Here is a 13,192-nt window from a genome sequence, read left to right as displayed (position 1 = left end):
CAAAAACCAACTAACCAACAAAAAAAAAAAAAAAAAAAAAAAAACAAAAAAAACAAACAAACAAACCATTACAACAAGTTAATAGTAAAATCAGATTAAAAAGAAAGGAAGGAAGAAAGAAAGAGCTAATGGGGTGCGGAGCTTCGGGGGACTGAGAATCCAGACATCTGTCTATTTCTCCTTATTTCCCAAATAGGAAACTCCCGTGGCAGTTTTGTCAAGTTCTTGGTTTTACAACATTTTAGTATTTCATTACTGATAATGTTAATGAGGTATTTACTTTGACTCTTACTGTAAAGTTTTGATTTCTCTCTTAATAATGAACAATTACTTTTAAAGAAGTACTACTGTTCAAATATAAAGTGTTTTAAGCAGGCTCATGTACTAGGACCCTTGGGGGCCAGCGGATAGTTTTTGGGAAATGATTGGTTCCTAAGAGTTCTGACCCAACAGGCTCACAAAACGATGACCCCAAGAGCAAATGAGAAGAATGAGGAGGTGGAGCTAAAGGCGGAAGGAGGTCGCTGGCCAAATGCTGTACCGCCAGATCTTCTATTGTGGTGGCCATGAGGTGAGCTGTTTGCTCTACCACAATGCTCAGTGTCACCTCAGAGCAGTGGAACCAGACAACTGTGGACCAAGACTTATAATCTTTCCTCCTTTTCAACTGTTTCAGGCACCTGTCATAGTAATGTAGTCTCATTAAAAGATGCAGTGCTCTGAAATCATGTAAATGCTCTATCAAATTTTAATTAGCTCACCTATTTTGCCTATATGGAATCATGGCTTCCTCTTTATCCTGTGGGTTCTAAGCCATGATTTATTATTGTCTTTTTATTCTGATGGTCAGATGGTCATGATTTTGGAGCCTCTCACACTGACTGCTAGGTCTTTTTGATCTTTCTTTTGTTACTGGAAAAACTAATGTTCTAATCTCATTTTTTAAAAGAAACATTCAGTTATTTATCAGCTCCTTCTGTGCTTAGTCCTAGTGGAAAGGGCCACTGTAGCCAGAATAAAATGGGTTGGTTTAGCCGCTCCCAAGTTTAAGGCTCCCCAGCCCCGGATCTCCTCCTTCCAGTACTAGAACAGGCACACACTGAAGCACCAAGCTGGTCAGGGCCTCCTGTTTGCACAGCAAGCACTCCATCCAGTGAGCCACATCCCCACTGAAGTCTGTCAAGCAGGCCACACTGTCTTTAAAGTGTACTCCTGAACATTAAAGGAGACTTCAGCCTTAGTTACGTCCCCCCATACACTCTCTGGATAAATCACAGTGAGGCAGACACAATGTCACTCACTCAAATCTTCTGGAGAGAGCTGGAACCAACGGCCATATACATCATATTAAAGAAATGAATATAAAATGCCCATAAAAAAATCACATTAAAGAAATGAATATAAAGTATTTAAACATACTACCAAAGGAAAAAAAATAGAAATCATTTTCTATTTTTAAGAATTGCTATGTTGAAAATTTTTCAGCATAAAATAGCTTTTATAATTAATACAAGAATTACTGACTACTACAGTAATTCTACTTGAGCTCTGTCTGGCACGAAGCACTAGATCCATCCCTGTAAATAGTCTCAGGTTTACGGCACATACCATCAGGGTCGGATATGACGTCTAGAAGGGACTTATCCAGAGTAGTCTTGCTCATTATTTTTTCTTCATATTCAAAATATACATCCAGTTTTCTTGCCTGTTTCAAAATAAACACTAGGTAAAAATATAGTAAGAAATAAAAATATATTAAGTCTCTTGCTAACAAATTTCTATTTTTTTAATCATCAAACTTATAACCAAATGTTTATTAACATAGAGTTGAGTTTCTCACTTTTGCTTTTTTGGTTGTGAGCCTAGCCTTTAGTGGCTGAGCCATCTCTCCAGCCTAGTTTATTACTTTGATCGAAAGGGGAGCAGGTGGTATGGCTGTGCTTACTTTTGTGGTGTGTGGTCCATTCATTTCACTTAACTGGACAGTTACCCTACACACATTATTTCCAGACTCTTTCCAACAAGCAAGACTCCGTATTTTCTTGTCTTTGTTTGTATTTTGTTTCTGAACTGAGTTTGAAGTGATTTGGGGACACATAATCAGTTAGATCATACCAGGGCACAACAGAATAAAATATGAATAGTAAGTAGACCGAGGAATAGATTTTATGTACAAGCAACAGGAAGCCAGCAACAGTCTTTTCAACCCACTCCTGTATGATGGAACACAAGGCCACAGATTTACCGTCACTCAGAACTTAAACAGTTAAATTAAAAATGGGACTGGCAAGAAGTCCCACTGGGTAAAGGCACTTTCTATCAGGCCTGGGAACTAACTCAGTTTGGTTCCTGGAACCCACACAGTAGGACAGTAGATTTTGGACAACAGTCTTTTAACCTCCACATGTGTATACATAAATGCAATAAAAAAGTAAATAAAAACAATAGAGACATAGATATTGCGGGGTCTGTTTCTCACCTATCTCTCCGCACTGCTCCTAAAAGTATTCATGTTGTTTTTCCATTTTATTCAGCTTACTGAATATAATTGATCCTTTCTTCTTCCCTTCACTTTCTCACAGACAGGGCAGCATATTCCTAAGGTGAGATTTCTGACAAGGATTTTCAGTTTCTATGAGACCATCAGTCTCACTAGCTGACCATCTTGTTTGTAACCATGTGCACTGTTCTCTCAGACAAGAGAAGTCAAGTCAAAATAAGAACGTGCACCTTCAACTTCTCTTACCTAACATCTATTAAGAGCTCTACTGAAAACCTGTTATTTGAAAGAATAGGCAACCTTTCTACCTTTGTTACTCTAAATCCTTAGTTTAAGAATAATTAAAAGGCTGTAAAGCTAGACCATACTACCTTAATGGGACTGCTTTTATTAAATTATATTTTAATGTCATATCCTTGGCCACTAAAGCTGCCTCACAAAACAGCCACATGAAATCCATAAATGTGGATTATATTAAATACTGCATTCTTATATAATTTAGATTGACACAATGTAAGCAATATATATGTACACACACATATTAATTGCATACAACACACACACACACACACACACAGTTTCACTATATACATGTAGTTTTGGCTGGCCTAGAATGGTTGTGTAGACAAGGGTGGCTTCAAGCTCTCTGAAACCCACCTGTCTCTGCCTCTCTAGAGCTGAGATGAAAGGCGTGTGACTACCAAGCTGGGCAACTAGTACTTCTTATAATTTGACGTAAAGTAATGCTTTCCTTAAAAGGGTTAGAAAACTTTTCTGATAGGAATTTTATTCAAACAACTGCATTACTCTATACCTAAAAAGAAGTACTGGTGGCTAGAAAATTTAGGCACGGTCCATGAAGGATACCTTACCAGGAACGATGTAAATTAAAATGAGGCACCACTATGTACATGTTACAATGGCCAACTCCAGAACACTGACAATACCAGATGCCAAGAGGGATGTAGAACCCACTTTCAGTTATTGCTATAGGAAATGGAGGGCAACCCCACAGAACACAATGGAATACTAGTCAGAATAAAACAAAAGGGGCTAAAAGCCATGACAGGATGAGAGGAATCAGTATTAAGTGAAAGAAGCCACAATCTGAAAGGGCTGCACACACTATTTTTCTGACATGGCATTTTAAAAAATATAACGCTACAGAAGCAGTGCAGTGATCAATGGCTGCCAGGGGTTTAGGGGGAGGTGACGGTACAGAGAGAAAGAGAATGAACGGTGGAACACAGATGTCTACATGACCCTGGGACTATCCCATGCGATACTGCAATAGTAGGCGTATGACATCATACATCTACCAGAACTTAAAGACTATATAACACAAAAGTGAATTCCAAGGTAAACTAAGGACTTTAGAGAACAACAACACGTTATTGACAATTACTTATTATATTGACAATGACTTAGCAAACCATAGCAAGCAAAAATACTAACGCAAAAGCACGAATGATGAGAGAAACTCTTGTGAGCGGAAGGGTGCTTAGGAGCTGTGCTTACTTCTCAATCCGATTTCACCTCGTGGTGCTGCTGACTGAACCTCTGGCCTCACACATACTAGAAAAGCTCAATCTTTTCTCTTTTTTCCCCATGAAAACCTAAATTTAGTTTAAAATAAATGAAGGTTCATAATTTTAAAACCAAAGACATGGTGCATGAGAGATGGCTCAAAAATGAAGTTTACAGCTCTTGCATAGAATCCAAGTTCAGTTCCCAGCACGCACACCTGAGAGATCACAGCTACCTATAACTCCAGTTCCAGGAGACCTCATACCAGCACGCATGTGCAGACATACATACATGGATCTTAAAAACCCCAAAGACATAGAAAAAGAACAATAAGTAGAAGGGTTATAGCTAATAAAGGTGTTTGTAAAAGCTCAGAAAATGTCTGTACCTTTGACACTTCCCCCTCCTATTTCCTTATGGTTATCATATAAAACAATGTAAAAAAAAAAAAAAAAAAAAAAAGAACTACAAAGAGGACTTTCCATGTGCTTAAAATATACTCAGTATGCAGTTCTGCACTTACAATGAACCCAAAGGTACATTAAAGCTACATATACTGGATGGTATATTAAAGGTATTATTATTAAAGCTATAGATACTGGATAGTATATTAAAGATATACTAAAGGTATATTAAAACTACATATACTGGATGATGTGAAGACATTAGGCTGACAAATGTGAGATATAAAAAGTCAAACTTAATGGAAACAGACCGGAAGAGCAGTAACCATGTATTGGAGGATGGGGCAATGTCTGTTAACTTGTACACACTCTTAAGTGATCAGTAATTTCTAGAATTCTAATATTTAGAATGCGCTGAAAGCTCCACATAAAAGGTATAATATATTTTGCTAGTTAAAATAAAGAATTTATTGATTAGAAAGCTTAAAATGATAGCCAAAATTAAAAAAGGGCCCTTGAGAGAAAAAACATTTTAATTTTTCTCTACTAATAGTCCTTTTTATAGCTGGGTAATGTATATGTGACTTATTCAACATAACTGTAATTCATCTGTAGATATTTAAAAATCATGCACCTAGAACCTCCTGTCCCAAGAAACAGCATAGAGCATTTCTTACAATATATACCTTGCTGCTGTTTATTTACATGTATGTATGTGTGTGCATATATAAGCACACACATTTAGAGTTTGGCTGCTAAACCCTGAGATAATTTTTGAGGCATGCCACAAGGAAACCCATCTCTTTAGGAGTCCTGGCTATCATCTGTAATTGACGTTTTGGTGGAAGACACTCTAGCTGGCTGAGAATGGAAATATTCTCAATGAAGTTTATTAATCTTTTGGGGGTGTAAATGGCCCTAGAGTTCACTTTGATCTAACATATTAAAGAATGATTATTGAATGCCCATTTGTTTCATATAATCTGTATTTATAAAACATATAAAACATGCTTTTATGGTTTTCCTTGTTGTGCATATGGCTTTCCTTCTTCCTGGCTGTTGATCAAAGGATGAGGTTACTTGCATACAGGTTATTTTAAATATAAAATCACTCTAGTATCGTGAGTGACAAATTAGCTGCTATCATTAACAACCCTAGACTAAACACTTTCCTAAAACCACAGGGTCTTTCAAGTAGAATTGCTTAGGTCGTGATTGATGGCAAATTAAGCTATCGTATATACAGAGCCTCTACTGGCATAAACCAATTCTGGAAATGACAGTCACAAGAATCATGTGTAAACTGACTTTATACGACACCATTTTTTCTTAGCTTTCTATTTCCAGGTTTATTTCCAGAACTCTCCGCCTCTCGCTTAAAATACTTGCCACCTGAAGCATCACAGAGTTTTACATAATTATACTCTATTACATATATACCAGGATGAATTTGTTACTGTCTGTACTGGATTTACATACAGTTTAGCATTGTAAGAAAAGCTTTCTTTTCTCCTACAGAAGAAAATGACAGATTTCACCTGAGGTTTTACAACACGTTATCTCTTCAGAAGTCCTCACATCAATGGCGGAACAGTTGTTTTGCCACTGTGCAGAGGTGCAGCATAAGGAAGTGGAGACACAGAAGCACTGACTGTGCAGAAATGCTTTGTATGTACGAAAATGTGAAAACGACTCAGTATCAACAGTACCAGCTATCAGCTTCCCAGGAATGATGCAGGCTGCACAATGCCCGTTATCTATGGATTCTCTTCTAGTGTTTGGGCTTTTTAAATCAACACATAAAATGTCTAAGTCCCTTCTCAAAGGACAAAACAAAACAAAAATGAAAAAAAACCCATCAGTATATTTTCTGCATCTTTAGTAAGCAACACACAGAGTTCCCCTTTAGAGCGAAGTGGTCATACTGAGTGGAAAGCAAGCCTTCCAGCCTGGCCATTTGGCCACTGGGTTTAACACTGGATGCCTTGAGAACTAGTAACAGCAAATACTGAAGAATTCATTAAGCAAGAGAGCAAGAAAAAGACCTAGGAACACAATACGCTTAAGCGCCAATAAATTTCTTCAAAAATCACTGTCATATGAAAGGAACAAAAGTGCTTTTAAGTTAATAGTCATTTAAATCCAAAAGTTTTATAACAAAGTTACACAAATGAGTGATGTAACTAGTGTGTATTTTAGACAGTACCATATTAAAAAGAATTTCTACACTGGGCATTGTGGTCCATAATCTCAGGACTTGGGAGGTGAAGTCAGGAAGACAAGAGTTTGAGGCTGATATGAATTGAGATGTTATATGACAGTAAATATAAAATGCTTTACCAGATCTCATCTATAAAAGAAGATATAAAATATTTCATGTTCTAGACAGATTACACACTGAAATACTAATGTTGTGGACATTAAGGATTATGTATACTACGCTACTAAAATACATTTTACTAACTGCTTTTGCCTTTTTTATTAGAAAAATCTAAATTTACACTGGCAACTAATATATTCTGGTTAAAAACCACTGAACCTTGGTGAATGGTAACAAGAAGGAGAGAAAAATAATAATCATAAGTATAACAGAAAAGGATTTAATAAGGCTGAGGCAGGAGAACAGCGAGTTTGAAGGCCTGAGCTACACTGCAAAACCACCTCAAAACACAAAAATCAACACATAAAACAAATGGAAATTAAAATCTGCATTGTCCATGGCTGGATGCACGGCTGTGTTAGCGGTGTGAGCACAGCAGATGCAGAGACAGTCCTGAGCCACGCTGCACAGACCAAGACAAGACACAGCATTGGCGTTCTCTGTCACTACCTCAAGACGGCAAGACGCTCAGGGAGATAATGAACAGACATCAGCGCATTCGGATAGGAAAAGTTACATTTACCTTTATGTGTTCTAAAACAGCAGTGGCAACGTTTGTATGGAGATCAATAAGTCTTTTTTTTTCAAGGAGTTCTGGCAAAGAACTACAAGTTAAAAAAAATTGAAAATTAACCACAAAATTTTAAAGAAAGTAATGCAGACTCTAATAAAACCCGTGCTTGGAGCTTCATGAGGAAACTGAGAACACTGAATGGAAGTGACAAACTAACTTGTCAACTGAACTCACAGCAGGGGCATCACTTTAATACAGGAGAGTGAAACAACAGTATCTGTTGGTAACCCAGTACTTCTATAGTTTCACATTCCGTTTACAATGTTTAGAATAATATAAAAGTAATGAATAAATACTTTTACCTGCAGTTCTAAAAGTATCGAAAACCTGCTTCAACTGAATTAATAGCAATAGCGAAATTAATGATCACTGGCCCTAATTTATCACTAATACTGTTTTCCCAGTAAAATTACTGGAATTGGAAATTTGAAACTATCCACAGAGGCAGTTATTCTGCTGCATACGAGAGGAACAGAGTTCAGCCTAAATGTGTTCAAAGCATTTAATTCTTCAAACACAGAGGTACACTTGCCATTATCTACTGTTCCCTATTGTTATGATTATTACAGATTTTTAAAGTGAGTCTCACCAATAGAAGACTGCAAAGAAGCATACTATGTGCTCACCTGACAGCTGATGTGAGCTTAGCAGTGTTATCAGAAAGCATGCTGATGGCTCCTTCGTCTTCTCCTTCTAGTCCCTGTGAAGGCATGAAAAGGCTCTCACTACGTTAATTGTCAGGCTCAAGCAGAAAAGTCAACACATTCTAAAATGTGACTGATAAGCAATAAGAAACTGGGTCTCTGAGCATCAGCAGCATCCTCTGGGGGAAGCACACACACCTTGCCAACTACAGAACCACCAGTTCAGCAGGCGAGTAAGTAAAGGGTCAGCTGACACTGTCAAACAACAAGTGCCCAGACATTTGCTGCAGGTGACACAGGACTCTCAGTCTTACAGCTGAAATCTGACCACAGTACAGATTTCTAGAGCAAGCCATCCTGGGGCACACATCCATCCAAAAATCATATTACTTCTATTATTTCAAACCACATCCCATTCCTTAAAATACAATTTCTTTTTAATATGTAGATTTAAAACAAACGAGACACACACACACACAAACTAAACTGGGCTGGGTGGTTTAGGCAGGACTGCCAGGAATCCGAGGCTAGCCTATGCTAGAGTGTGAGACAGTTCCTCAAAAACAAACAACATTAAGCAAGTTAACAATAATTTTGCTGTTATTAAGTAATAAATGGTCTTAAACTTTTATGAAGGAAAAGGAAGTACACATTTTTGTTAAACCTCTGCAGATGGCCTTCCTATACCTTTACTCTCGGGGTGCGAAGAGGATCTTACCATAATGCTCTTCAGCCGTTTAACTTCATCTTCCTGTGCTCTGTAAGATTCTAGCTCTTGCTGGACCGACTCTGCGACTTCTGGGAATGGACTGAAACAAAATTGCACAAGACTAACTATGAGCAGGCAAGTAAAAGATTCATTTATTTTTAAAGTGTAGAATAGTTTATTTTGGGTTTAGGAAGAGTTGGGGGGGAGAGAGAGAAAGAGTGGGAAAGAGAGGAGAGAGAGAAAGGGGAGGGGAAGAAAGGGAGAGAGGGAGAAAGGGGTCAAGGGAGTAAGAAAGAGAAAGGGCAGAGAGAAAGAGCAAGATTCATGTTTTACTTGTGTATTTTGAAATATATGTAAGAATATCATCTTAAAAACACTTATAGCTTTGAATACATTTTATATAGAAGATGAATATAAAAAACAAACACAAAACTCTATCATTTAAAATATGTATCATAATCATAAATCTGAACAAATTTTACAGCTAAAAGCCTTTTCACTGATGAGATTACATTTTTTCAACTATTCAATATTTTGTCTAAACAAAAGTATTTTTATTTACTTACATGACTGAAAATCAAAGGAATACAAATAAGTCCAATACATTAAGCATTAACTAAATATTACCACCAAAATTAGCAGATGTCAAAGGAACCATTTAACCATAATGACAACATTTTTAAAAATAGCATCATTAATTCAGTACTCTTAGTATCCTTACTGGTAAAAAGAACACTTCTACCATCTCTTAACGCCTCTCTGATAATATGTAATTCCACATATGCCACTATTACAGAGGGAAATGTAGACACTGAATTCCAAAGTAAGGAATATTACTTAAAATATTTTAACAGTATCTCAAACTACCATAGTCCTAAGGACATTAACAGCTCTTGCTTAGAAGCCAAATCTTTGTTACAGACACATGACTTTCATTTTTTATGCACTAAATATAAAAATAAATATCCCCTCAGCATGTTAAACTACTATCTTCTTCTCTTCAAACACAATGAAGGAAAGGCCCCAAAGCACCCAGATCACGGGCAAAAACACACCTGTATCTTTACAGACACAAATTTAAAACACTTCCAAAAATCAATGAAAACATTGTACTATTTCTTAAAACAGAAACGCTTTTTGATTGTTTAGAATGATTTTTCTGGATAAATGGCAACTAGATACAACAGTTACTGACCCCATCAGGTACATAAAAGGACACAGCAATGGGATGTCCACACTGGTCTATAACATTATGTGGCAAACACTAATCTTCTCACTCATTGTTTTTGATGACTGAATAAATCTCTGGTCTTTAGTCACAGGTTCTGCCTCCCAAGATATAAAATATGGGATTTGTATTAGTGACAACATGCAACAAAAAGGAAAAATACGACCCCAAAGTTTTTCTGTCAAACACTAAATGAAAGACAGGCCCATGGAGCCAGCAACAGTGGTGAGAAAGATTGTGCAGCCTTCAGGTTGAGCTTCTGAAGAGATGAAGCTGGAGGAGTCAGGAGGGAACGGAGCAATCCTGACACTCATCTGTGTCTGATTTATTAGAGCTGTCACTCATGGGTAGGTCACTCAATAACCTTTGTGCTGTGTCTTAGGTCAGGTGGCACTTCAGTTCTGTTTCAAGGATAAATCTTTTAATTACTGATATTTTCTCATTTACCTTCCTTTATGTTTCTGCCAAAACTTATCAACTGGAGTTAAATCGTAAGACTTCTTGTTTTTCCTCTTTGGTCTAGCACCAGCTGGAGAATTTTCCATTCCTGTAGATTCTTCCAAATTTACTCTGTTTAAGTGGAAATCCTAGGGAACAGTAAACTTGTTTAAAATAACTGCTTTCTCAGCTTAAGAGCCGTATTTCCTGGACAAGGAAAATAATCGGTACTTTTCTAGTACTTCCAAGCACAACACACACTAATGCTGAACAGGTGCCCTTCCAACCCTCCGATACTCATAATGGGCTCTCATTGTGCAGAATTATAATGAAAGTATTTAACACTTCAAATTCACACAGAGAGAAATCGTATTGTTTCTCCTAGAAAACATACATTTCTTTATAGGCAACACCTTTATCATAGCGCAAGCGTGTACTCTGTATCTCTTTTATCATTTACTACCACATTTCAGAGCATCCCATCCCTTTGAATATGCTTTTATGATGATGGCTATCTTTTTCAATAGTTATGATTATTTTTAAAAGGTTAAAACATAAGACTAACAGCACTTCTGTTCACATAAATTCTAAGCATGGGTCAGACTAGCAGTGGCTACCTGTCTTTGCTTGGCTAATTTTACTCATGTGAGGCTGAAGCTTAATTTAATTGCTTTGCTTTGGGATTTTTCTTTCTCAAAACCCAAACACAAAGAACAGGTAAAAATAAAGTAAACCCCTATTCTTCCTTTGCTTTTTCTCACTATACTCATGGTTTCTTTCACACTCTAGGATCAACTTTGTTCAGGGAAGTCAAGAGATATTAAGTTGAGTTTAAAAAATGAAACATGATTTAATGTAAAATGTCCCCTAGTTCGAATTCCTGAATGCTCGCTCCTCAGCTAGTGGTGCAAAACATCTCGGAGATAAGGATAAGATGCTGAAGAAAATGGGTCCAGCCCTGAGATTCTACCTCACACCAGCCAGAATGAATGGCTAAGACCAAAACCTTAGGTGATAGCAGATGCTGGCGAGGATGTGGAGAAAGAGAAACACTCCTCCATTCTTGCTGGAATTGCAGGCTGGTGCAACCATGCTGGAAATCAGTCTGGCAGTTCCTCAGAAAATTGGACATCGTACTACCTGAGGACGCAGCTGTACCACTCCTGCTCTTATACCCAAAAGTCGCTCCAACATATAACAAGCACATATGCAACACCATGTTCAAGGCAGCCTTATTTATAATAGCCAGAAGCTAGAAAGGAGCCAGATGTCCTTCAACAAGAAGAATGGATACAGAAATTGTGGTACATTTACACAATGGAGTACTACTCAGCTCTTAGAAACAATGACTTCATGAAATTCCCAGGCAAACAGATGGAACTTAAAGCTATCATCCTGAGTGAGGTAATCCAGTCACAAAAGAACACACATGATATGCACTCACTGATAAGCGGATACGAGCCCAAAAAGTTTGGAATACTGGGACCCCAATGAAGAAGCTAGAGAAAGGACTAAAGGAGCTGAAAGGGTCTGCAACCCCAAGGGAAGAACAACATTATCAACCAACCAAATCCTTCAGAGCTCCCAGGGACTAAAAAAACCAACCAATGAGTTTACAAGGAGAGACCCATGGCTCCAGTTGCATATGTAGTAGAGGATAGCATTGTCTGGTATCAATGGGACAAGAGGCCTTTGGTCCATTGAAGGCATGTTTTCCCAGTGTAGGGGAATGCCAAGGCGCTGAGGTAGAAAGGGTGGTTGGGAGAGGAAGTACCTTCATGGAAGCAAGGGGAGGAAGAAGGAGTATGGGAGTGGGGGGGAAGGGGATAACATTTGAAATGTAAATACAGAAAATATCCCAAAAAAAAGTTTAAAAGGAAAAAAAAACAACACAAAATAACAAATTTTATATTAAAAGGTAGTTTAAAAATGCAATAGCCCTCTGCTCTTTATATATTAAATTATATAACTTAATCAAAATGTACAAAAAAATGAAAGTTGGATTTACTATACAATTGAATCATAATATACTTTGCCCAATATTAAAATTATTTTATAAAGAAAAAAAATAGGATAAGATGCTGAAGAAACTGGGTCCACCAGGGGTCACAGCTCTAATTCCTGTTTCCTAAATGCTGAAATGATACGGCAAGCAAATGTCCCAATAGGATCTGGTCCTTTCACCTTTCCTTCCTAAAAGTACTCTTTATCTTATCCCCTCAAACCATGAGTCAAATAAATCCCTTGAGTTGGATGGGATGAGGGGATAAGATAAAATATGGCTGTTTGACGGTGATAAACAGAATGCTGAGCAAGAAAAGAAATTTCAGGTCTACCTGTGAAGCAATCATCTTGGTTCAGAGATATTTGGTCCAGGAAGTGGCATGATTGAAGGTGTGGCCCTGGAAGAATTGGTGTGTCACTGTGGGTGTGGGCTATAAGACCCTCACCCTAGCTGCCTAGAAGCCAATCTTCTACTAGCAGCCTTCAGATAAAGATGTTAAACTCTCTACATTTCTACTTTCTCTCAAATGAATCACAGAACCAACAAAGCAGCTTTCTCTTACTGCTACACAAAGTCCATCACCACTCAAGAGCTTGCTTGTGTGGAGAGAGTACTGTTCTTGGGACAGCATCCGTTAGCTATCCTTACCATAACCATTAGAAAAATTAATACCACTTGCATTTCAAAGAAGAAATGAGTTGACTTTGGTGCCCAAGGATCTATAGAATGTGAATATAGAAATAGAATTCTATTTCTTTAGAATCCCTGTGCACAAGTATTGTG

The 13,192-nt window shown here is 37.6% G+C and overlaps 1 protein-coding gene across 4 annotated transcripts in view; it reads right to left on the bottom strand.

The window, feature by feature from the left end:
• The window catches only part of SCFD1 (sec1 family domain containing 1), a 74,792-nt gene that overhangs the window by 26,566 nt on the left and 35,034 nt on the right, over positions 1-13,192 (bottom strand). For all 4 annotated transcript variants that reach the window (XR_013975428.1, XM_080932803.1, XM_080932804.1 and 1 more), the window contains exons 11-15: positions 10,414-10,553; positions 8,748-8,838; positions 8,012-8,085; positions 7,335-7,416; positions 1,609-1,705 (exon numbers count right to left, since the gene is read on the bottom strand). Coding sequence is in view for 3 of the 4 variants with exons in the window: in XM_080932803.1 (XP_080788929.1) it covers positions 1,609-1,705; positions 7,335-7,416; positions 8,012-8,085; positions 8,748-8,838; positions 10,414-10,553 (484 nt within the window). In the remaining variant the exon portion in view is untranslated. The remainder of the gene's footprint in view (positions 1-1,608; positions 1,706-7,334; positions 7,417-8,011; positions 8,086-8,747; positions 8,839-10,413; positions 10,554-13,192) is intronic.

Source organism: Micromys minutus (genome assembly GCF_963924665.1).
Source record: "Micromys minutus genome assembly, chromosome: 1".
In the NCBI taxonomy this organism is placed as follows: domain Eukaryota; kingdom Metazoa; phylum Chordata; class Mammalia; order Rodentia; family Muridae; genus Micromys; species Micromys minutus.
Note: the sequence above shows the minus strand (reverse complement) of the source record. Positions and strands in the feature narration are given on the sequence as shown.